Raw genomic sequence first — 23,805 nt, 5'->3', positions numbered from 1 at the left:
TTTTTTTTTAAACATGAAACTATCACGTATTTCGTGAAACCATCATGTGATTTTGAGATAGTATTATGTCTAAAGTACTACAGATGTTTTTTTGTTTTTTTTAAGTTCAGATTTGGCAGTTATATGCTGATATTAAATTGTACAGACTGTAAAATTACAAATTCTGCGATAAAGAATAAACTTAGGTTTGGGTTGTCCATGACTTCTCGATATCAACTCAACGTCTCACTTCTGAGTCTGACGCTGACGATAACTCTGTGATTGTCTGTTCAAGTCTTGTTCTGATGACGTATTTCTGTTGCAGAAAAAATAACCAAAGCGGGCGCTCGCTAAAGAAAATAAAAACCGTAGCGCGCACAGGAATAAAGAGAGCGGGCGCTGGAGGGTAAACAGCGCGCGGTCAGACTCATGCGCGCTTTGCTTTCACATTTTCACCGCTCACTTTTAGATACTGCGCGCTACGATTTCTGTATACGCGTTGCAACTTAAAGATAGTCAAATGACGCCATACAGGTGCAGGTAATTGCGCTGATGCGCTCCAGGTGCGTGCGGGAGGAGTCAGGAACTCCGCCCAGCTCCAGGCTCAGACAGGAGAGGGAGGGGAAGAGCAGGACAGGAGGAAAACTAGGAGCGGACGACGCGGATCATGACAGCAGATTTGAAATGGGTTGGTAATTGTTCATTATTATGGCATCAAGACTGCTCTTCTTTAGGAGAGGCTTGATAGTTGTTATATGTAGTTTTCAAAGCTATTGGGAATGTTCCAGATTGAAGTGACATGTTGACTATGCAAGCAAGTGGTGATAGCAAACTGTTAAGCACATACTTTAGAAATCTAGTGGGTAACACATTGAGGCAGCATGTAGATAAACTCAGACTGGTGACAATCTCTTGGACAGTTTTGTCAGTTACAGGTGCAAAGTGACTTAGTGTCTAGGTGGCTGCAGGGTTGTTATTTGCTTTGTGGAATTGATGGCATTTTAATGACCCTGAACCTTGTCATTAAAAAATATTTCAAACTCTTTGCACTTAGATGTGGAATGAGTTTTAACTTTATTATTATTATTATTATTATTATTATTATTTAATAGCAAAAGTTCAAATCTGTCAAATTGTCAAAACTGGGCAAATTGTTGTAGGAGTGAAAACGTTTCGCTGCTCATCCAAGCCACTTCTTCATTTCTGGTCAGAATGCTGGTGGCCACTGCCTTATGTCTATCTGAGGGGAGGGGCTAACCACACTGAAACTATAAACAGCTATTGTTTCCAGTTTCAGCTGAGACTACCCTATACAGCCCTTAACGACCCTGCTATTGTTCTCATTGCTCTGGGTCTGAGGATGGAGTTATAGATGGGGGAGAGATTATGTCTCAGGCCCCCATTCCTGTTTAAGGAAGGATTCTCTTTCCTAACAAAAATAGCTTCTTTATTAAAATGGTTTGAGAGGGGAGTTAAAGAAGCTCTTTTTGTTAGGTCACTCCTATAACAATTTGTCCAGTTGACAGATTTGAACTTCGTCTTTTGCTATGAATCAGACCTGGACGACTGAGGGTCTACACAGACATACACGCAGACATTTTATTTATTTATTTATTTATTTATTTATTTATTTATTTATTTATTTATTTATTTATTTATTTATTTATTTATTTATTTATTTATTTATTTATTTATTTATTTATTTTTATTTTTTTTTTTTTAAATGAGCTCTGTTCCTGACGTGTCCTGATTCTGGCATTGCGTATTTTTGTCATGCACTTCCAATCTATTATGAAATAACAACCACATACAATCACACTTTATGTGGAACACGGGTGTCCAAACCTTTCTTATCTGTCTGTGACATTAATTTCAAAATAATGTTACATGTGCAGCGGGGCTTCCTCGTGTCTCCATGGAAACCACGTGGTCATAACCATTACGTAATACGTTATACGTTCTAGTTAGCTGCTGAATCAGGAAGTAAATAACGAACAGGGTAACGAAGAACGGTACCGTTTTAATCTCGTTTTTATATATTTTCACAGGTTTGATCATTTATACTAGTCGACAACTATTAGCGTTTTTGACATTTTTTATAGCCTATTTGTCCTTTTGCTTTTAAACGTTGAAGTCGTCACCGAAAACAAACAGTGTGGTACGAAACTGTTGTCGTACCCCATGGATGCGTTGTTCTAGTGAGACTTTCAAAGACCAGTGTTTCCCCAAATACGTGATAAAGTAGGCCTTTTACACGGTTATACGTCTTTTGAACATTACTTATTGCTTACATAAAAGTACATCTTTTATACCCAAAATGTGTATTAAATAAAGGATTGTAGATAATGATCACGTCCTATGCCTTAAACGATTACTGTGGAAAAAAGCTGTCATATCATTGTACTAGATCTGAATAACAAATGAGGTCCTGACTTGTTTTATGGAAGAATGCGATGAATTTACACTAGTTATTTTCTACAGTCCATTACTTTCTGCTTGTCCTGTGTTCTAGGTCCACCTTCACAAATGGTTTCTTTGATTTGCACTTTACAAGATCACCGTGATGATGTCAACTGGTGCGCGTTTTCAGCCACTCTGTTAGCCACCTGCTCTGGGGACAAAACCCTGAGAATCTACAACACTAAGGACTTCTCCGAGCTGCCCTTCTCCCCACTCACAGGTAGGGATGTCACAGTATCAAATCTAAGAGCTACAATTATTGGGAAATGAAATATTTAGCAACAGTGTAATCCATGGTGTTCTTTCATTCCTGTTGAGTAATACATTACCATTATATTGTAGTGTGATTAGCTGTGTAATGTGTAACTTGAAAATGATGTTAATGTCACATAGCCACACATCTATATCAAAAAGTACTCAAGTGTGTGTACTAGTTCTGATTATAGATTGAATTAGAAAAGATAAGAGAACCTTTATTTGTTTGATAATCAGGAAATTCCAGTGTTGCGATGTAACTGTAACTGTACTGTTCAAGAACAACAGGAGAACCCAAATATGCACTCAAATATCAAGATAAATAAATAAAACAGCAGAGAGTTCAAACAGGATGCACATCAAACAGGACACGAACCAGTTCCCTCACCAGAAGTGGATTCCGGTTTCCAACTGTAATAATAATTGCAGCTGTTGATTAATTAAATAATCTTGACTTTCTTACTCACAGGACATGGCTATGGTGTGCACTGCTGTTGCTTTAGCAACTGTGGTCAGTTCCTCGCCTCGTGTTCAACTGATGCCACCGTGATGATCTGGTCCATGGTTTCTGGTGAGATTGAGGCGGTTTTGGAGCATCCTGGGTGCAGGCCAGTGCGAGTCTGTACCCTGTCACCAGACTCCGCTCACCTGGTCTCTGGAGCCTCAGATGGGTCTTTGGCTCTGTGGGACTTTCCATCCAGACAATGTTGCAGGTAGAGTAATGTGGAGATAAATGTCTGTGTGTTTGTGTATTCATCTAAGGCAGGGATGAGCAAACCTTTTGACACACCGGCCAGCGATCTAAAAGCTGACAGGGGGGCCGGGCCAGGATATATGAATATGTATATATTACATTACAGATTTGGTCTGTAACATGTTGCATATGCAAGGCTCATTGTATAAATTGTTTTCCAAATGCATTAATTAAATTAATAATTCAATTATTAAATCTCAGTTAAATAAACACAGCAGAAAAACGTTGATAATGATTTAGCCTTACCTATCTTAAAATGTTAAAATAATTTGGTCACATTTGGCAGTCCGGGCCGTAGTCTCCCCATGTCTGATCTAAGGGCTTAGGAGAGAAGTTCAGCTCAGGTCTATTGTATGTTATGGCACAATACAAGTACATCCTTTGTACTTGTATTTCATTTCATTTGTATATATATATATATGTGTATATATATATATATATATATATATGTGTATATATATATATATATATATATGTGTGTGTATATATATATATATATATATATATATGTGTGTGTGTGTGTATATATATATATATATATATATATATATATATATATATGTGTGTGTGTATATATATATATATATGTGTATATATAATGTATAAAAATATTATAAAATTATTACCACATGCAAACCAGTTCACATGCAGACAACCACTGAACATGTTTTTTCCGCTCCAAACTTTTAATACTGTTTTGCTTCGCTTTTATCAGTTTTCTTCTGTCCTCTGTTAATTACTCCACAAATCAAGTTCTTAACAAACACACTTACAATTCTAATACTGTTCACTTTACAGCACACTAATGTTTACTATTTGTTTTCCTTGTTGTAGGACCGGAGCAGTGCCAGACATGTCGATGGTGGCTTGCTCGTTCAGCCCCTGCAGTCAGCTCTTTGTGACAGGGTCGACCTATGGAGACTTGCGCCTCTGGGACCTGAACATGAACCAACTCCACGCTGAGAAAAATGCACACGACCTGGGAGTCAGCTGCTGCACCTTTTCCCCGGACATCCACAGTGGTGAGAGCGATAATCAAGGCTTAATATGATTCATAAATCATTTGTATAATGCTCTGCTTACTTGTATATATTAGATAAGTGTAGTAATTATTGTGTACAATTAGAAAGATAATGGGGCTGTACTGTGATATTGCAATATGAAAAGTTTCAAAATATTATAATAGACCAATTATAAACTGAATTGTATACTTCTGAGTAAACAACAGCAATGCTTCCACATTTTCTTTCTTTTTATGTATTTTTTAACATCATTGTTACTTTGTTGTTTGCTCACTGTAGGGGGTCAGGTGGTGCAGTTTCGCCTGGCATCTTGTGGTCAGGACAGTCTTCTGAAGATCTGGGCTATTAACAAGCACAATGGTGGAGGTAAAGATTTGCCCCCATTATACTTTCTTTGTATAATAGGGGGCAAATCTTCCTTATCTATGAAGGAAGTGACTGTGGCTAACTAGGCTAGGTAAAGGTTGTTCTGCTTATACAAACACAAGATCAAGCAAGATAGTATTTCATTTTCATTTCATTTATCTTTATTTATAAATGGAGAGCTCAATGAGAGTACCAGACCCTCTTTTTCATGAGCACCCTGTTAAAATACAGAACAATACAACAAAAACAGAATAAAACAAATAGCACAGGTCCATTTACAAAATTAAAAACAGCTGCAGGTGTGATTATAAGTTCTTCAGTGGCACCAATGTATCCAGTTTTGCATGTTCTTGAAATATATCCCATTTTGTAAAGTAAAATAACCAAAAGATTTTTTTCCCCATTTCAGTTCTAAAGCAGACAGTTTCTAGATGTACAATCATGGGATCTTGTATTAAAAGTTCCCGTATCAAATTTCAACAAACAAGTGAGATATTCAGGCAGTCTATCAAGTAGTCCCTTTTAAATACATTTTATACAGTGCTGTTCTCTTCTGACAAATAGCGTTGGCTTTTCATAGTATACAGTGATGGGTTTTAAATTCATCACCTCTTATGAAACAAAGCATTTCTTCTCCATAAGACAATGTTCAGACCCAAAACTAATGCAATTTATGTTATATTATTGTGTATATAGTTTTGCATTAGATGTTCTCATGCCTAAAATGTATTCTATAATAATTCTAAATTACTATAAAAAATGTTTTCTGAACTTTAGTAACCAATAACAATCTACAAACAATGAACACACAAAATGTATATAGCACATTTCCAAATTTACACTTTACACTTGATAGGACTAAGAAACTTTTTATGTTTATTTATTTCAAACCAGTAATTGTAGATTTTATGTGGATGTGGCTTTAATATGTTTTATTTGCTTGTTCCCTTTGTAGTCTACAAAATGCAGTTGCTTAATTCTCTGACTGGTCAGTCGGCTCCAGTGCTTTCTTGTGCATACTCTGCTGATGGACAGCTGCTTGTGTCAGGGTAAGATTGAATTAAATTAACATAATTACTCAACACATCTGAACTGAAATGTTTTTCCAAGTGAACCACCAGAGGGAGACAGAGATTGCTTAATTGTATACAGTGAACATTTTTTAATACATTTTCAATCATATTTCTCTATTTTCTGCAGATCTGTTGACAAAACGGTAACAGTCTATGATGCTGTGAGTATCTCTATAAAATGTTTGAATTCTTATATACACTTTGTGGTCTATAACAGCTCTATAACATAATTTTACTTTTACAGGCAAATGCCACTTTACTTTACACCTTGAGTCAACATGACAGGTAAAAACATAGCCCTTTTTGTCACTTTTTACTGTTTACTTTGAATTTATTTAGAAAACCTAAGGATTTTCATCAACCATTTGACCAAAATACAAGTTCTATTCACTGTGAGTTCTCCCCACTGTGAGTTAAATTTGCATCTTGATAATGCACAATTATTTAATTATTGTTTTAATCACCCACCTCTGTCGATAAGTGCTCCAGTTAATTTCCTCTCAGCCAACAGCAAGAAATGGATGTGCAAGTCTTCGGTTTACAATACTGCAAAATTTTCACAGAGCACAAAGCTATTTCTCTTTATGTCCTTTTATTTAAGATCCCATCTAAACATAGCCATTTTTAGGCTACTATTTGGAAAAAAAAAGATTATGTCGAATAATCTTTTGGTGGATTGCATCATTGGGAAACATTGAAAATTCCTATATTACGGTACACAAAATTGACTCTTGTGAGGGTTTAGTTATAACACTGTTACCTCCTCAAAAACATAAATGTTTGTTTCATTCACACATGTTTAGGTAATCCTTTATTATGAGTCTGTTTACATATCCAACACTCAAAATGCTCTGTTTCACCTTGTGATGTCATGAAGCAGTAGTTTTCAAATTAAGAGCTACCTTTTACCTTTAGTTCAATAGAGGTGGGCAATTCCAGGGCTGAAATGATCCAAATTATTCTACTGAAGGTTTATAGAGTTTAAAAACACAGTTCTTGTATTACCACTGGATACAGTATTATAACATAGATAAAAACAAAAAAGTGTAATATGGGCTCTTTAAATAGATTCAGTTAAATAGTAAGGGATACCACCTTAACACTATTTTGGGTAAAGAATACCAAGCAGATTCCTCTCAGTTTAATTATATTTCCGTTATATGTTGGCATATGTCAGTGCTATATTTAGACAATACCGTAGAATCATTTTAAATTATTCAGGTTTTCAAGCACAACTTTAAACTCAATTTCTGCTATTGATGATTTGTATGCGACAACAAGTATCAGTTATTGCAAAGGAAGAAACTCAAAGAGACTGTTCCCTCAATAGATTGTGATGCAGTGTGGGCACAAAGCATGTATTTACCATTTTTATAAGAGGTAGGGCTGCTGCCGCCATAGCCACTTCCCCTACATATTCAGAGATATTTAGCCCAGCTCAATGATCACTCTTACAGACTATTTATACCTCCTTCAAGCCACCTGTGTCTTCAACAAAGCTCGCAATCTCAACTCTTTCAGCAGAGCCATTTCAAAGTAATTTTGGAGAAACTAAAGCTGGAGGAAACTTGTGGGAAAAAAAATCAAGGGAAAAATAAATGCCACAAAAAGCCTTCAGGAAATTATTTGACTTTAAAAGCTGATTATTCAACAGTGAGAGGAGAGGGGGAAGAGAGGGAGAGAGCAAGAGAGGAACAGAGGCAGGAGGGGGGAGGGAGAGAAGGAGGAGGAGACAAGGAAGAGGGAAGAGAGGAAGGAAGGGGAGAAGGGGAGAGAGAGGGAGGAGGACAGTGGAAGAAGGGGAGAGGGAGGGTTTATACACTATGGTTTTGTGGCTCAACATTTCTGAGCAATCAGCTCAGGTTTTGTCCCCATTAATGCAACCTTTGACTTTTTTGAATCTAATGGAAATTTTCAGCTTATCCCTGGTTTGATCTTAATACACGCTTTCACTGCTTAAGCTGCCCTCTGAGGTGTACAAACTGCCCCAAGTATTTAATAGTTTTCACTCTGATTATGTGAACCTTCTAACACTATATCAGTGAACTATTATGAAAACTGGAAACATCCTTACATTAGAATCAAATTATTTGGCTGTTTATACTATAGCGAGAACAATTGAGGCTTTGAGCTAGCAGATGGGACGCTATTGGATCTAATACAATTTTAAAGTTTATAAACCAGTGTTATTTGAACCTGCATTTATTGTTTCTACAGATATGTTACTGCATGTTCCTTCTCACCTACTTCTCCTATCATTGCCACTGGATCTATGGATAAAACTGTAAACATCTGGAGGGTGGAAGATGGATGCAATGGGCAAGGTCAGCTGAAAACACTACCACTACCACCACCGCTACTACTGCTACTACTGCCATTGCTACTGCTATTCATGTTACTACTACTTCAACTACTAGTAAACTACTATTACTCTTGTGGCAACTACTACAACCACTACTTCTACTGCTACAGATACTATTACCACAACAAACCCTGCTATTAGTACAGTGCTTCTCAATTATTTTCTATCATGCCCCCCCTATAAAGAAGAAAAATGTTCACGCCCCCCCCCCCAAAAAAAAATTAAATAAATGAAATGATATAATGAAATTTAATTAAATATCAAATAAAAAATAAAATGAAATAAACATCAAATGACTAAATTAAAATGAAATAAATATCAAAATAATACATTAAAATTAAATAAATATCAAATTAAAACAAGTAATTTAGCAATTTGGTACACCACCTTACATGATGCTCAGTGCTTGCTGCTTTAAGTGACATTTACAAAGCGGGATTGTTGGCAATATTTGGCACGTTTACGCTGAAAAAACTCCAGCGTCTTATCAGCGTGACTGAGGTGTAATGAGGTGGTGCTTTAACTTATTTGGCTTCATACTGTCCGCTGACACTTTCAGACACAGCAGACACCGGTCTGTCCTCGTGTCCCACCGGAGTCACGGTGAAGCCAAGTGCTAAATACGCTTCATCAGACTTCCTCGTCTTATTTTTCGGGTGACTTTACCTCCGTCTATATCCGCCTTTCTTTTCAAAATGTTTTCCATAGTATCTCTTTAGCAAAAGTGTTTCTTGTTCACTGCCCTGTGTCACGATCTGTTCGCTCTCTCCTGCCCTTTGCTGGCACTGTACGCGCTGCGTATGCGCTGCGTACAGCGCGTACAGTACTACAGTGTGCGCCCCACTATTTGAGAACCACTGTATTAGTACAACTTTTCCTACTGCTATTACTATTACATTACTACTAACCCTAAACCTATCCCTACTTCTAGTACTTCTACTACTAGCACTACTGCCAGGCTCATCAACAGAAATTTGGGGTCCCAGAACAAGAAGCCTCACATGGGCCCCCCTCCATTATAAATTGATAGGCTGATGGACAAATTCTGGGCACCTAAGACCCTGGGGCCCAGGACAACAGCTCCCTGTGTCCCCCCAATATCAACTCCCTTAACTACTGCTATTACTTCTGCAACTATTGATACTACTGAACTCTCTTGCTTCTATGCAGCATTTTCACCTTATAGCTGAACCAGCATTAATGTAATTTGCCATTTGAGCTACAATTGTTCAATATCTCTGTTTAATATGATTTCTCTTTTCTCTCTCTGTTTTGATGCCTTCGCACCATGCAGAAGGAAAGTTGTTAAATGGTACGTTTCGGTTGCCTTTTTCCCTAAATGTCAGTAAATAAAGCTGTTTCAATTGAAAACAATATTTAAAAAATATTTGTTGGGGTTCAAGTATTTAAAATGGAAATAAATGATAAAATTAACAACAAAATGCAGAAATATCATCTTTCACCATAACAAAAACTTTAACTAACCAACTATTAATATATTTGTTTTCCATCCACTTAAAACGAATAGCCATAATTCAGTGCTCATTGTTAACATATCCTCAGGCAAGACACTGTATATTACCATGTCAGTTATTGTGAAATAGTGAACAGACACTTTACCTCATATGAACCCTTAATCCATCTGCGCAAATTACATGTCCTATTTACACATACGAATCTGTATCACTCCTGCGTTTTCCTATGTCTTATTGGTATTGCCTCTATGAATCAACCACAGCGATTTACACCAGATTCCCTTCCTGACCCAGCTTTCGCTTTTAGTCTGTGCTTGGGGCTGGACTACACAATGCATTCTCTTGTACCCCAGATTACAAAGGGCACAATAACATACTTGGAGTTGTGTTTGGTTCATTCACACAAGTTTTAGTAATGCTTTAGTCTGTCTACATATCCAATGCTCAAAGTGCTCTGTTCCACCTTGTGATGTCATGAAGCGGTAGTTTTCAAGTTAACGGCTACCTTTTACATTTATTTCAGTAAAGCTTGGCAATTGCAGGCCTGAACTCGTCCAAATGATTCTAGTGATGTGTATGGAGTTTAAAAACACAGTGGAGCAGTCCCTGTATTACCACATGGCATAATAAGGTGGAATAAAGTGTTTTCTATTTGAGAGAAGAAGTCAGCCTAAATATGCAGGGTTTGTCTGTTAAACGGGTGAATGAAACAAAACACAACTCCAGGTATGTTTTTGACGAGGAAATTACATTATAACTTTAATATCACTGTATTTTAACATGTTTTATGAATATTTTCTTTTTATTTCAACAGAGACAACTGTTGTATCAAAACATGGTATGTGCATTTGTATTACACTTAAACTGGCTGTGCTGTATTGGTTTGTCTAGAATGTGTTCTGTTGAAAAAGACAATTAATTATCATTTAAAATAGTCAATTGAAACTTCCTGACCTTTCCTTGTTCGATGAAAGAAGCAGCTCCTGATCAATACTCACTCAGCAGGTCTTCACTCAACCCCTCTCTCAGACACTTCAACGTGAGCTCTCCTGATTTTTTTCCTTTATCTCTGCTTTTATTGACATCACTGCCTCTTTTGTTATTTTCTTTTACAAATAAATCAGTAAGTACTGTACAGTGGGGCAAAAAAGTATTTAGTCAACCTCCAACTGTGCAAGTTCTCCCACTTAAAAAGATGTGAAAGGCCTGTAATTTTCATCATAGGTATAACTATACGAGACAAAATGAGAAAAATCCAGAAAATCACATTGTCTGATTTTTAAATAATTTATTTGCGAATTATGGTGGAAAATAAGTATTTATTTGTCAATAACAAAAGTTAATTTCAATACTTTGTTATATACCCATTGTTGGCAATGACAGAGGTCAAACATTTTCTGTAAGTCTCCACAAGGTTTTCACACACTGTTGCTGGTAGTTTGGCCCATTCCTCCATGAAGATCTCCTCTAGAGCAGTGATGTTTTTGGGGCTGTCGCTGGGCAACACGGACTTATAACTCCCTCCAAAGATCTTCTATGGGGTTAAGATCTGGATACTGGCTAGGCCATTCTAGGACCTTGAAATGCTTCTTATGAAGCCACTCCTTTGCCCAGGCAGTGTGTTCGGGATCATTGTCATACTGAAAGACCCAGCCACTTTTCATCTTCAATGCTCTTGCTGATGGAAGTAGGTTTTCACTCAAACTCTCACAATACATGGCCCCATTCATACTTTCCTTTTCACGGATCAGTCGTCCTGGTCCCTTTGCAGAAAAACAGCCCCAAAGCATGATGTTTCCACCCGCATGCTTCACAGTATTTTATGGTGTACTTTGGATGCAACTCATCATTCTTTCTCCTCCAAACAGTTGAGGTTTTACCAGAAAGTTCTATTTTGGTTCTGACCATATGACAGTAGCCCCCAACCTTTTTTGCACCACAGACTGGAATAATGTAGGTTTTATTTTCACGGAATGGCCTTCTACGCGTGGCAGAAAAATATGGCAAAAATAAGTTAAGTGCATATAAAATACAACTCACTTGCACTTGTTTCTTCTTTCCTTCTTGCTCACGTTTGTTTCTTTCAAAAAACTCTAAATCTTATCTTTTAATCCCAGGTGTTTAGTCTCCATGTGCCAAAGCAGTTTTGAAGGTTTCATTGCCTCATTTGCTTTTCCCGCATATTACGAAGAGCGGACTCTGTGTGTGAGAGTCACCTGTAGCGACAAACCCATATTTTAAGTAGGACTTTTTTTTTTGTGTGTGTGTAGGCAGCACAGTGGCTGAGTGGCAACACTCATGCCTCACAGCAAGAAGGTTTGGTTCGATCCCCGGGTCGCCCAGGCCTTTCTGTGTGGAGTTTTGCATGTTTCTCCCAGTGTCTGGATGGGTTTCCTCCGGGTACTCCGGTTTCCCCCATCAACCAAAACATGAACACCCTTTGAGACAACTGTTGTTGTGATTTTGGGCGTTACAAAAATAAAATTGAATTGAATTGACTCCTGGTATTGTCTGTCAAATTTAGCTTTCTTTTTCTTGGAGGTCGTAGTCTCCTCTTCTGGCTTCTCAGTTGGCCTTTTCCCCTTTGTTAAAAAGCTCTCCAAAGACTTTTGTTTTGGCTCATTTTCACTCGTTTGTGGCTCTACTTTTGGGCGAAGTGTCTGATGTGTTAAACGTGATACGTCATCGCGGAGGACAAGAGCATATAATATACTTGCCACCAATGTTCCCTCTAATTTTTCACGAGTCTGAGCAAACACACAAACTCCCTGAGCGGTCCCATGGGCCACTGTGAGCAACATCAGACGTGCACACTTTGGTCATGTTGGCATCGCATCCATCCAAGTTAAATGGTTTATTAAAAGAATCAAATTAGCGCATTTACATTTCTGTTATAAGACTTTTAATTTAGTGCTTTAGCCCACTTATACAATGAAAATGACCATGCTCATGACCTGTGTAGTATGTTAATGCTATTGGAATTATAAATATTTTATTTTAACTATGGCAAAACATGAGCTTCCAACCAAACCAAGCTAACTGTAAACTCCAATGCCTCTAAACACACTTAACATTTTTATGATAAAGCTCTTGTATTATGAGTATAAGCCATTGTGTGAAGCTTTTGCTGTGCACTGAGTGAGATTGTCCTACTGTGGTCTGGGAGACAGTCAGTTAACTCTTGTTCAATATATGACACGATCATTTGGTTTTTACAACTCATAAACTAGTGACAGTATTCAATGACCAATACACACTAAGAGGAATCTGTATCTGCACACCCAGCTGCTCTATTACTGTACATTTACATATCATATCAAAAGACAATATATAATGTGTATTTGTATATAAAATATATTAAAAACAAGTGGTATGGGTCAAAATAAATATATATTTACAAACCACACGCTGCAAAATTAACAGAACAGCATCCTGTCCATCAAAACATAAGATCCTCTACTCCTGACTCCACCATGAGATCTACACTCGGTTCCACGAACTGCTCCAGGTCCGAGATGTTAGTTTAACTTGTACAAACATCCACAGTGTCCTCGGTCGCGTACGTCCTTTGTTTTGTCGTTTCCTCATGTTTAAAACGCAAAACTGCTGCAAAACAGTGCGTGAAATTACGCAATTACGCGTCCGTAATTTTACGAGCGGATCTTTTGCCCGAGGGCGGGCCGTCGGAACATTAAGGGGTCACTTAGCATCATTAGCGACTTTTCAGTCCACGGCCGTGTCTCAATTCGCCAAATGCACCTTTTGAAGGGACCCATCGAGGTACTCCTCAAAGTGTGGTTTCAAGCTTCCGGTCGAGAGTGTGTCCTCCTCAGTGTAGCCGCCATCTTGCTGAAGTGGGACAGGCCTAAACCAGGGACCGCACTTCCACCGCTGTCTTTGAACGTACGATACGTACATTACGTACGTTGTTTTTTAATGATTTATTATTTAATAGAAGAAAAGTCAAGATGCTGTCGTCACAGCCGTTTCTTTTTGTTTAGATTGAATATCAATAGGCAAATATAAGTTTCAAGGTGATTTTTTTCTCAATTGTAGCTACTTCATAACTTTAACAAAATATACCTTGTGAAAACGTAATAACAGAGACAGAGGTAACAATATAATTTTTACATTCATTGTCTATAAACCAGAGAACACTGATTAGTTGTACATATAGTGGGATATTGCAGTTTAACGTTCAGTATTTTGGCCAGTTGCTACACCACTTTAATAACAGTAGAGGGCACTGTTTCCCTTCTATGCCGTGCCAGTTCTTTTCATATTATTATTGTAAAGTATTTTCTAGCAGTGCAACGCTAAAACAAACTAGTATCTTGACTCACTAACACCAAGGCAGTGCTTCTCAATTATTTTTTATCATGCCCCCCTATAAAGAAGAAAAAATGTCGCGCCAAAATAATACATTAAAATTAAATTAATATAAAATCAAAACAAGTAATTTAGCAATTTGGTACGCCACCTTATATGATGCTCAGTGCTTGCTGCTTTAAGTGACATTTACAAAGCGGGATGATTGTTGTTAATATTTGGCACGTTTATGCTGAAAAAAACTCCAGCGTCTTATCGGCGTGACTGAGGTGTAATGAGGTGGCGCTTTAACTTAATTGGCTTCATACCACTGCCACAGCAGACACCGGTCTGTCCACGTGTCCCACCGGAGTCACGGTGAAGCCAAGTGCTAAATACACTTCATCAGACTTCCTCGGCTTACTTTTCGTGTGACTTTACCTCCGTCTATCTCCGCCTTTCTTTTCTTGTTAAAATGTTTTCCATAGTGTCTCTTTAGCAAAAGTGTTTCTTGTTCACTGCCCTGTGTCACGATCTATTCGCTCTCTCCTGCTCTTTGCTGTGTGCGCGCTGCGTACAGTACTACAGTGTCCCCCCCCGGTATCTCACCGGGGGGGGGGGGGGGGGGGGACACAAGGAATCTACCAATTAATTCATAAAAAAATCTTACAATGTGATTTCCTGAATAAGTCTAAGATCTGAACTGTAATGTCGTGTAATGCTACAACCTGCTTGTCTCCCTTGTAATAGATAGGTTCAATATATACTGTGGAAAATTTTGCACAAATCAATAACATTTCCATGGAGACAAGTAGGTGGCGAAATGTTATGCAGTGTACCTCTAAGCAAGTCAGTTTTTAATTTTATTTTAAGTTTAACAAAAACAAGTAACTAGTGACACCAAGGCTAATATCAACTGAGCTATAGCCCAATAATAATCAGGTTTAGGTATATGACATTTTCAAGCCATTATTTAAAATGCATTTCACACAGGGCCACAACTTAATAACTATTCTGAATGCAATGACATCCGCTCTTCTTTAGTTAGTTTAATTCACCCTCATCCTCCTTCCTCTCTTCTCTCTTTCCATCACTTGCATCACCAGTGAAGCACTTTGTTCAATCTGTTTTTTTTACTTGTTTTTATTTATATATTTTAGGGAGGGTGTCCTCGGGCCCATCCAAGCTGATGGTCAGTGATTGGTCAGAGGAAGATGTGTCTCTGTGGTTGGGGGAGGAGGGCCTGGAGGGATTGGTGGAAACCTTTAAGTCCAATAACATCGACGGCACAGAGCTTCTGAGCCTCACCAAGGAAACACTGGTGTCAGAGCTGCACATAGGTGAAAGCACACATTGCGCTTCTCTCTGGGGAACTTTGTACAGCAAGGACAGGATCAACATTGATGTGGAGAAATCAGATTAAACGAGGTCTAGAGCATGGCCAAACCAGGTCTAAACCAGGACAAAACCTGAATTAAACAAGAACCTTCACAGTTTTAAAGAAAATGCACTAAACCAGGGCCAAATCAGGTCTAAACCAAGACTAAACCAGGATCATTGCAGTTTTAAATTAAAGGGATTAAATCAGTGCTAAATCAGGACTAAATCAAAACTAAACCGAACCATAGTAGTTTTAGAGAAAAGGGACTGAACCTGGTGTAGACCCAGACTAAACCAGGATAAAAGCAGGGCCATCATGCCATAAGGGAAAAAGCCAGGTCTAAAATAGATCCAAACAGAAGTAAACCAGGACTTCAAGAAAATGGACTAAACCAGGTCTATACCAGGACTGTCGCAGCTTTAGACTAAACCAGGTCTAAAAGAGAGAAAATGGAAAAACAGACTCAAAAATGGCTTAAATAGAAGCTAAACCAAAACTACAGTACATTCTGTCTAAACAGGGACAAAACATGATCTAAACCAAATTAAAGTTAGGTTCAAACAAGGTCTAAACCAGGTCTAAACCAAAGGTCTGTTCCACAAAAGAGCGTAGCTGCATAAACCAGGCTTATGTGTATAGGGTTGTGTTACTTTGCTGCCATTTTGATTCTAGATCCATGAAGCTAAAATGACAATAAATAAAATTTAATAACTGGCTTGCTTAAGACTAATCATTCAGTCCCCAATTAGTTCTTATTTATTATTTTTTCTCAATTACCTTGCCCACACTCGAGGACAGCCATGCCATCATTTTCATATTAAATATTTAAATTTTAGCTCTTCTACATTTGAATAAAGTGTACATCCAAATATAACCATACCCGGTGGATTTTTGTAAGGTCCTGTCATCACAGGACCTTACAAAAATGGGGAGTATTTGTGGACTCTTTTACACTTGAAGCGCCATCGCAGGGCTAAATTGGGAGTGTTATGTTGTCAGTGTCAGTCAAGAAGCAGCCAGTGCATATTTGTCATGTACTGTAGTTGTCAGCAAATGACTGCTGCGTTGCCATGCCGTCATTTTCATCCCACAGACTCTGTCAATCTCTGCAGAGTTTACACAGCCCCACAGCCGCGACAGGCTTCACATTGTTCTTTGTTTTTGTAACAGCAGGCAGCAGCCCACCTTTTCAGCACGATTTAGACAGCACGCAAACTAGAAGCATTTATGAACACATCATGATGAATCCAGCACTCATGCGCTGGGTGCAGACATTTTTGGCATTATGAAATAAAAAATAGATTATAAGTAATTAAACCAAAAGAAAACACCTTGTAATTAATTAGCTAAGGGCATTTTTTTAGCTACCTTGTACCAGTAACGCTGCAGTTCTCAAACTTGTTAAACCATATTTTGTGTTGTACCTCATCAATCTCAAGTTGTGAGATTTGTAAGCTTGGACTGCTCATCCTGTTCATGTAACCCCTCGGTTCACTGGAGTAGTAGCATTCCAACAGAGCCTTGTTCTCGCATCTCGCCCATTTCCGTCTTGTTCCAATTGAGCTAACCAGTGAGTTATATCTCTGTATCTATATCTATATATTTATATATCTAGATATCTCTCTCTATATATATCCCACGGTACACACCATGGCCCTACTAAAGACCTAATGCTGTGACATGTTGGTGCTAGTAAACTTTGGTTTGGACAGTCTGCACTTTATGTTCCCATCACTCTCCCACGCTCACACCGGCCCTCACAGTGCAAAACGCTCAAACACTACAATAATGTCCTGCATATTAGCCCAGCCTGTTACACTGCTTCAGACCACAGAAACTGCTGATTATTAAGACAAGTCCTGTCTCAATACCCATAATATTGACTGTCCTTCAATATAAGCAAGAGAATAACATTTGGGCAACACTGATGTGGGGAAATGAGATTAGACCAGGTCTTGAGCATGACTACACCAAGTCTAAACTAGAATCAAACCCTAATTAAACAAGGATATTCACAATTTTAAAGAAAATGGACTAAACCAGTGCCAAACCAGGTCTACATTAGGCCTAAACCTGGACCATAGTAAGTTTAGAGAAAAGGGACTAAACCCAGTCTAGACCCTAAACCAGGACAAAAGCAGGGCTATCACGGCATAAGGGAATAAACCAGGTCTAGACTAGATCCAAACCCAAAGTAAACTAGGACCAGCTTTAAGAAAAGGGACTAAACCAGATCTAAACCAAGACTGAAGCTTTAGACTAAACAGGGTTTAAAAGAGAGAAAATGGAAAACCAGGCTCAAAAATGACTTTTAGTATGTCAATATTTGTATGGGGTGGAGTACTTTACGAATCTATGACTCATTTTAAATACTAGGTAATGGGGCTGGGCAATGTGGCAAAAAACAAATGAGAGTATTTTATTCTTATATCGAATTAAAATTGAGTTTCAGTATAGATTTTATACTGTACATGTACTTTTAATGACACAGGATTGGTCGTAGATTTCATGTTTATAAAGACCATAGACTGTGTATAAATGGACATAGCTAACATGCTAGCAGCCTTGTTCCAAATAGGAAGTGATCATGGGCGCACTTCTGCTCTGGATTGGCTCTTTGGTTGCTATGATACTCGCGGTCAGAATTCTTCTGAAACTCAACTCCCTCCAAATTTGCCCCTATAACTGCTAGCCTCGATGAGCTTCATTTGACTGAAGCCGAACGCTATGGGTGACAACACACTCATAAACTTCTTTCTACAGTCTATGATAACGACCCAAACTCATCATTGACAAACCAATTTATTCATTATGCGCTTGTTTTATTTACAGTACCTGCATTATCAGGCTTTAGCATTAGTGTTATAAAATGGCCTATTAATTTTTATCATCAAATTTTAAGTGGTAATAAATCACAAATGTGTTTTTGTGCGTACTTTTTACCACATTTTTATTTATATTTTATGACAGAATCGGTGGGGCTGCGGGGTAAACTGATGAGGAAAATAGAGGAGTTGAAGAATGCGAGTGTTTGCACAGGAGTCCCTGATGAGTTTCTGTGTCCAATCACACGAGAGCTCATGAAGGACCCAGTCATCGCTGCTGGTAAGACTAAAACCACTCAAAATAAAAACTGTATTGCATTCACGTTGATTTATTGATGCTGTAGTCGTAGATGAAGGGCAGTTGTCTATTTAACTTTTTCAGTGATTTACTGCTTTTGAAAGAAATATAAAATCCACACATTGATTGGCTCGACAAACGTGCCATATTCATTTTCACTAAAGCCTGTAAACTTTACTAAAACACTTAACTCTTAAAATTTGGACACTTCCCTATCTAAAGTATTATTTATGAAGTTCTAATCTAGTTGATGTAAACCAAGCTGCATTACAATTTCCATGTTTTTGTACAACAATATTTCCAAACCAGGGGTATGGGGACTAGCAGTATGCTAGTATGCATTTACCAGGGTGCACTTGGAATGATTTTAGGTTTAGAAAGAAGGTGAAATGAAATAGTATTTGAATAGCTGAGTAATTTAGACATATATATAATCAATGGTGGTACATAATGAAGTAAAAGTAGTTAAGTATACATTTTAGGTATCTGTACTTCACTTAGGTAAATTTTAAAATGATACTTTTTACTTTTACTCCACTCCATTTTTGAACTGGACTGTAAAGTAAAAAAAATGAAAAAAAAAAAAAAAAAATCATCATTGTTTGAGACCTACTGAGGGGTTTATTTTGAACACATCTGTAGCTTGAGCAAACAAAAATGTTCAAATAAAAACAGCTAGGGAAAAAAAACTATTCAGGTCAATTAAATGATTTTTGTTGAACAAAATTCAGCACAAATCTGTATCAAAATCACTATGTGTGAAGCTTTATAAGACCTAAAAATCTGTGCAAAATACTTTTTTTTTTTTTTTTTTGCCTTTTTACTCTTTAAGCACATTTTGAACAGGTACTTTAATACTTTTACTTAAGTCGATTTTTTCATGTGATATTTATTTTTACTTGAGTATTTCTTTGCTCCAGTATCTGTACTTTTGCTTAAGTAACAAAAAGGAGTACTTCTTCCACCACTGGATATGATTAAAACAAATATATACTCATACTTGCCAAGGAATCGCCTTTACACAAATTAGGGGGTACTAGAGAGTGTGAGAAAAAGCTTAGGCGGTACTGAAGACAAAAGAGGTTGGGAGCCACTGAGTCGAATGGGCTACTTTTAGTGGTATACAACTGATGCATACCTATACATATCATCCATGTGTGTCTTTGTTTTGTTGACTGAATTGTGTGGCTGGTATGTTTTTTTACAGATGGATACTCATATGAAAGAGAGGCCATTGAGAGCTGGATCGATATTAAGAATCGTTCAAGCCCCATGACCAACCTTCCCTTACTGACCACTCTGCTCACCCCGAACCACACACTCAAGATGGCCATTGGACGCTGGAAAATGACACACTAACTGCTAAAGGGAAGAGAAGAGTTCATTTGCAAAAACATATACTGTATTTTCTGGACTATACAGCGCTCCAGAGTATAAGTCGCACCAGCGAAAATATGCATAATATTGAAGAAGAAAAACACATATAAGTCACACTGGACTATAAGTCGCCTTTTTTGTGGAAATTATTTGACAAAATCTGAGGCCAAGATCAGACATTTTATCTTTAAAGGCAAGTTATAATAACAACAACAAAATAGAGAACAATAGGCTGAATAGCAGTACAGCACGCTATCATAACACATAGACAACAAACTGAATACGTGTTTGGTAAGTTTACGTAAGATATTAACAGTTAATCAGATAACTACGCTAATGTAACATATGCTTGTCCACAAACACAAGAGACACAAGAGTTCTTTTCACTGAGCTCTGGCTCATATTACATATACACACAAAATTGCATACGAACGCATGGGAAATACACATACCATTTTGGCCTGCTAGTAACCGGTGAACCGAAAACTTTATATTTTACTTTTCAATTGTTTCTTAAACAGTGCTCTGTCGGGTAAAGACTTCACATTAACGTAAAAACATTTTGAAAACAGGAAGTAGTCTTTGCGACCTTAAACTAGACTTAAGATAAACTAAACATTTACAGTATTGGTCCAAATGAAAAATGATTACCCTTATGGTCTTATAAATGAAGGGGAAATGATCAAGGGGAAATTAAATATGAGAGGTATAAGGTAAACAAGTCAAGTCAATTTTCTTACATGTATTACAAACACACCAGCACCATCTATAGATCAAACAAGTGAACTGTATAATCAACCGTTACATAATACATATTAATTCAGCTACATGAAGCATAGACAACAAACTGAATAAGTGTCTGGTATGTTAACGTACGATATTAAAAGTTAATCAGATAACTAAAGCATAAAAAATAAGATAAAAAGTTTACTCTTGATCTCACTCCAAATCACTAAATCCATTGAATTCTTCATCCTCGGTGTCACTTTTGAATGACTCCATCTGCTCCAGAAGTACATGAAGCGTTGCTTCCGCTTTCGCTTGGCTGCCATACTGGTACACAAGCCTAGAGTGCCCTTGCGTAGTTGTCAGTGTGACAATAACAAAGATGTGAAATTATGTATTTAATAATTTCACATATAAGTCGCATCTGAGTATAAGTCGCACCCCCGGCCAAACTATGAAAAAAAATTGCAGACTTATAGTCCGGAAAATATGGTATCTCTGTCTTGAAAATCTGTCTGATTTCTTTCATTTTTTTTCTTTTTATGTTACCATTTTGTTACCATCTTCTATACATATTAAAAATGACAATACAGTTGAGTGAATTTGCGCAAGGGATAGAATATTTTTATTGTACTAATATTAATTTGACCTTTGAAAACCCTGCTAGAAAAATTAACACAAGGCACAAGGTTTACACAAGGCACTTTTCCATTTTTGCAAATGAACTCTATATTGCAATGCTTCAGGGCTATTTCATTTCAAGACTTAATTTAAAATCTTCCTAAAAGTCAATATTTAGTTTTATATAAATCTGCATGCACTGTTCACTTACTGTTCACCAATGGCAGTTCAGTTCATTAGCATATTTCTTATATGATTTATATGGGTCATTTTTAATTATTTGTTATAATTCAGACCCAGTGCACCTAAGCTACAGTGAAAGCATCCCATTGTTATTTTCAAAATATTCAGATATGTTTTATTAATAAAGGTGCAGAATGTAATTTTTCTTCTGGTTTATTTGAGATGTTATTGGTTTAGAATGTGTTTTTATTGTAGATTTCAATAAAAACACCTGTAATTGAGTAAATGCAAGTTTAAATAGTTAATTGCTACAATCTGGAGCATTTTGGCAATGCAATATCCTCTATAAGGGGGTAATGCGCTGGCAGACCCTCCACCAGAAAAGTCACATAGTGCAACTTTATTATTATTTTATTTTTAAAAAGACCAAGTGGAAATACAACATGAATGGTGCCATTTAATTCATTGTATCAGAATTAGCCTTATTCCTGCCATAGCTCTTAATAATGTTAAGCTTGTTGAAGTCTTTAAATGTAATATTATTGTAACTCAAAAGGGATTGTTTCATTTTGGCTTAATATGCAATTCAGTAAGCCATACCTGCAATTGCTTTGTGTCAATAAATTACATTGTTCCACATATAGGCATTGTTCACTTTTAAATGTAAACATTATATATCAGGCTGTTTCATTCATTCACATTACATTACTTGTTTTCATATGTTAATGTGAAAACTGTGACAAAAACACAACCACGTGTGTTCCTACATTTGTCTTTTATTTGACCACAATAATATCTGTGGTACATTCTATAACCCATAGCAGACTCTGGAGAGGGTTTATGAAGTTCAGTGTCTTTAAGGATTTTCAGTTCATGTCCCTCCTATAAATGTTCAGATAAAACAATAAACACTCCATATACAGTAATATGTGCTTTGCTATGAAAAATAAATATAATGTCAATACTGAAGCAGTCATTTTAAGCATTCCCATTTTATCAAATGTACCAAGAAATTTAAGTACACACACGTATTTTTTCATAATGCTAATATATAACCACTTACAGGGAAATATATCTATAACTTTGTATAGAATCTGTAAATATTGTGTTTATGTACAAATATAAATGTATTTAAAAGACACTCGACACTACAGTAGAAATGGCAACTCACTGCAACTATTGGCATGAGGTTTTGAATCCGTGCACAAAGCTTTCTTTTTATTTCTACATTGGATAATGTTTCATAGAATATACTATTTTCTTTAAAACCACTACTTTCTTTGATATATGTATTTTATAATGGACATAAAAGCAAAGCATAACAGCCTGAGTTCACTGTATCTAAATTGTCAATGCATTTGAGCAGCATAACTACAGACAGGCTTAGGGAAGAGCCAAACACCAGTCCCTTGCTACCTTATGTGGGTCATTGTCTGTATCTGAAATGGCACTTAATACTCTTATGGATTGAACTGCTAATACTACCTAGTTTACAGAAGTACAACACACGCTAGATTCACAGTAGATCATTTCAGCTGACTGCCTCTTAAAGGGCCCACATTTTAACATCTGAGGACTGCAATCTTTAGGAAGTATATCTTTGTTTAGCCAGCAGCCATTTCGAACACAGAAGCTGAAGACAGTACAAGTTAATGGACTGAGAGAAAGTAAACTTGTTCATACAAAGTCAAACACAAAACAATATAAAAAGATAAAAATGTCAAACCTGATCTTTACATCATGGTATACTACTTATTATGTTTTTTAATAGTGACTTCTAACCTTAGACTGTATAAAGAAGTGGACTAAGGGGGTATGACATCCTATTTGGAACGTGGCAGCTAGCAGGATAGCCATGTCCATTTATATATACAGTCTATGCTTTTAACAAAAGTAAAACGGTACATGTATACATAGGAGTGCAAAATGACAACATGAAATAGTGATTTGACTAGAGATAGACCAATATGGGTTTTTCCGTAGCTGATACAGATTTTTTAAATAATCCAGCTCGACCAATGGGCCATAAACTCAGTATTGTGAGGTTGAAATATATTGGTCTATGCTTTAAAGTGCCCATATTATGGCATTTTCTGATCTATGTTATAATGTTTCATTAACAAAAACATACCTGGAGTTGTGTTCTGTTACATTCACACATTGTTAACACACAAACTCATGTATATTTAGGCCGAGTTCTTCTCTCAAACCTTGTCCACCTTGTCCATCCAACTTGTGATGTCATGAGGTAATGCAGAAAATGCTCTCCGAACTCCAAACTCCATACACCTTGACTAGAATCATTTGGTTAATTACAGCCCTGGAACTGCCAATCTCCAC

The 23,805-nt window shown here is 37.1% G+C and overlaps 1 protein-coding gene across 5 annotated transcripts; it reads left to right on the top strand.

Annotated features, from left to right (window-relative positions):
- The first annotated feature begins 620 nt into the window (after positions 1–620).
- On the top strand, positions 621–22,383 carry wdsub1 (WD repeat, sterile alpha motif and U-box domain containing 1). Of its 5 annotated transcripts, none has more exons than XM_055230105.1 (14): positions 621–667; positions 2,492–2,659; positions 3,164–3,407; positions 4,283–4,470; positions 4,750–4,836; positions 5,792–5,885; positions 6,037–6,070; positions 6,154–6,194; positions 8,127–8,233; positions 9,566–9,583; positions 10,561–10,584; positions 15,215–15,394; positions 18,406–18,540; positions 19,766–22,383. In XM_055230105.1, the coding sequence occupies exons 1-14, from the start codon at positions 664–666 to the stop codon at positions 19,915–19,917; spliced, it is 1,476 nt and encodes a 491-aa protein (XP_055086080.1). In that variant the 5' UTR covers positions 621–663; the 3' UTR covers positions 19,918–22,383. The 5 variants fall into 5 exon arrangements, with proteins under 5 accessions (XP_055086080.1, XP_033839066.1, XP_055086098.1 ...); XM_033983175.2 differs by lacking the exon at positions 621–667 and adding an exon at positions 1,935–1,991; XM_055230123.1 differs by lacking the exon at positions 621–667 and adding an exon at positions 1,956–1,978.
- The last annotated feature ends 1,422 nt before the right edge of the window (positions 22,384–23,805 follow it).

The sequence above is a fragment of the Periophthalmus magnuspinnatus genome, chromosome 3, assembly GCF_009829125.3.
Source record: "Periophthalmus magnuspinnatus isolate fPerMag1 chromosome 3, fPerMag1.2.pri, whole genome shotgun sequence".
Taxonomy (NCBI): Eukaryota; Metazoa; Chordata; class Actinopteri; order Gobiiformes; family Gobiidae; genus Periophthalmus; species Periophthalmus magnuspinnatus.
Note: the sequence above shows the minus strand (reverse complement) of the source record. Positions and strands in the feature narration are given on the sequence as shown.

Excerpts from the sequence above, each read along its gene's own strand:
- wdsub1 (XM_055230105.1), top strand. Across the intron at positions 2,660-3,163 it reads GCCCTTCTCCCCACTCACAG|GACATGGCTATGGTGTGCAC; the intron begins GTAGGGATGTCA and ends TCTTACTCACAG. Across the intron at positions 5,886-6,036 it reads GGACAGCTGCTTGTGTCAGG|ATCTGTTGACAAAACGGTAA; the intron begins GTAAGATTGAAT and ends TATTTTCTGCAG.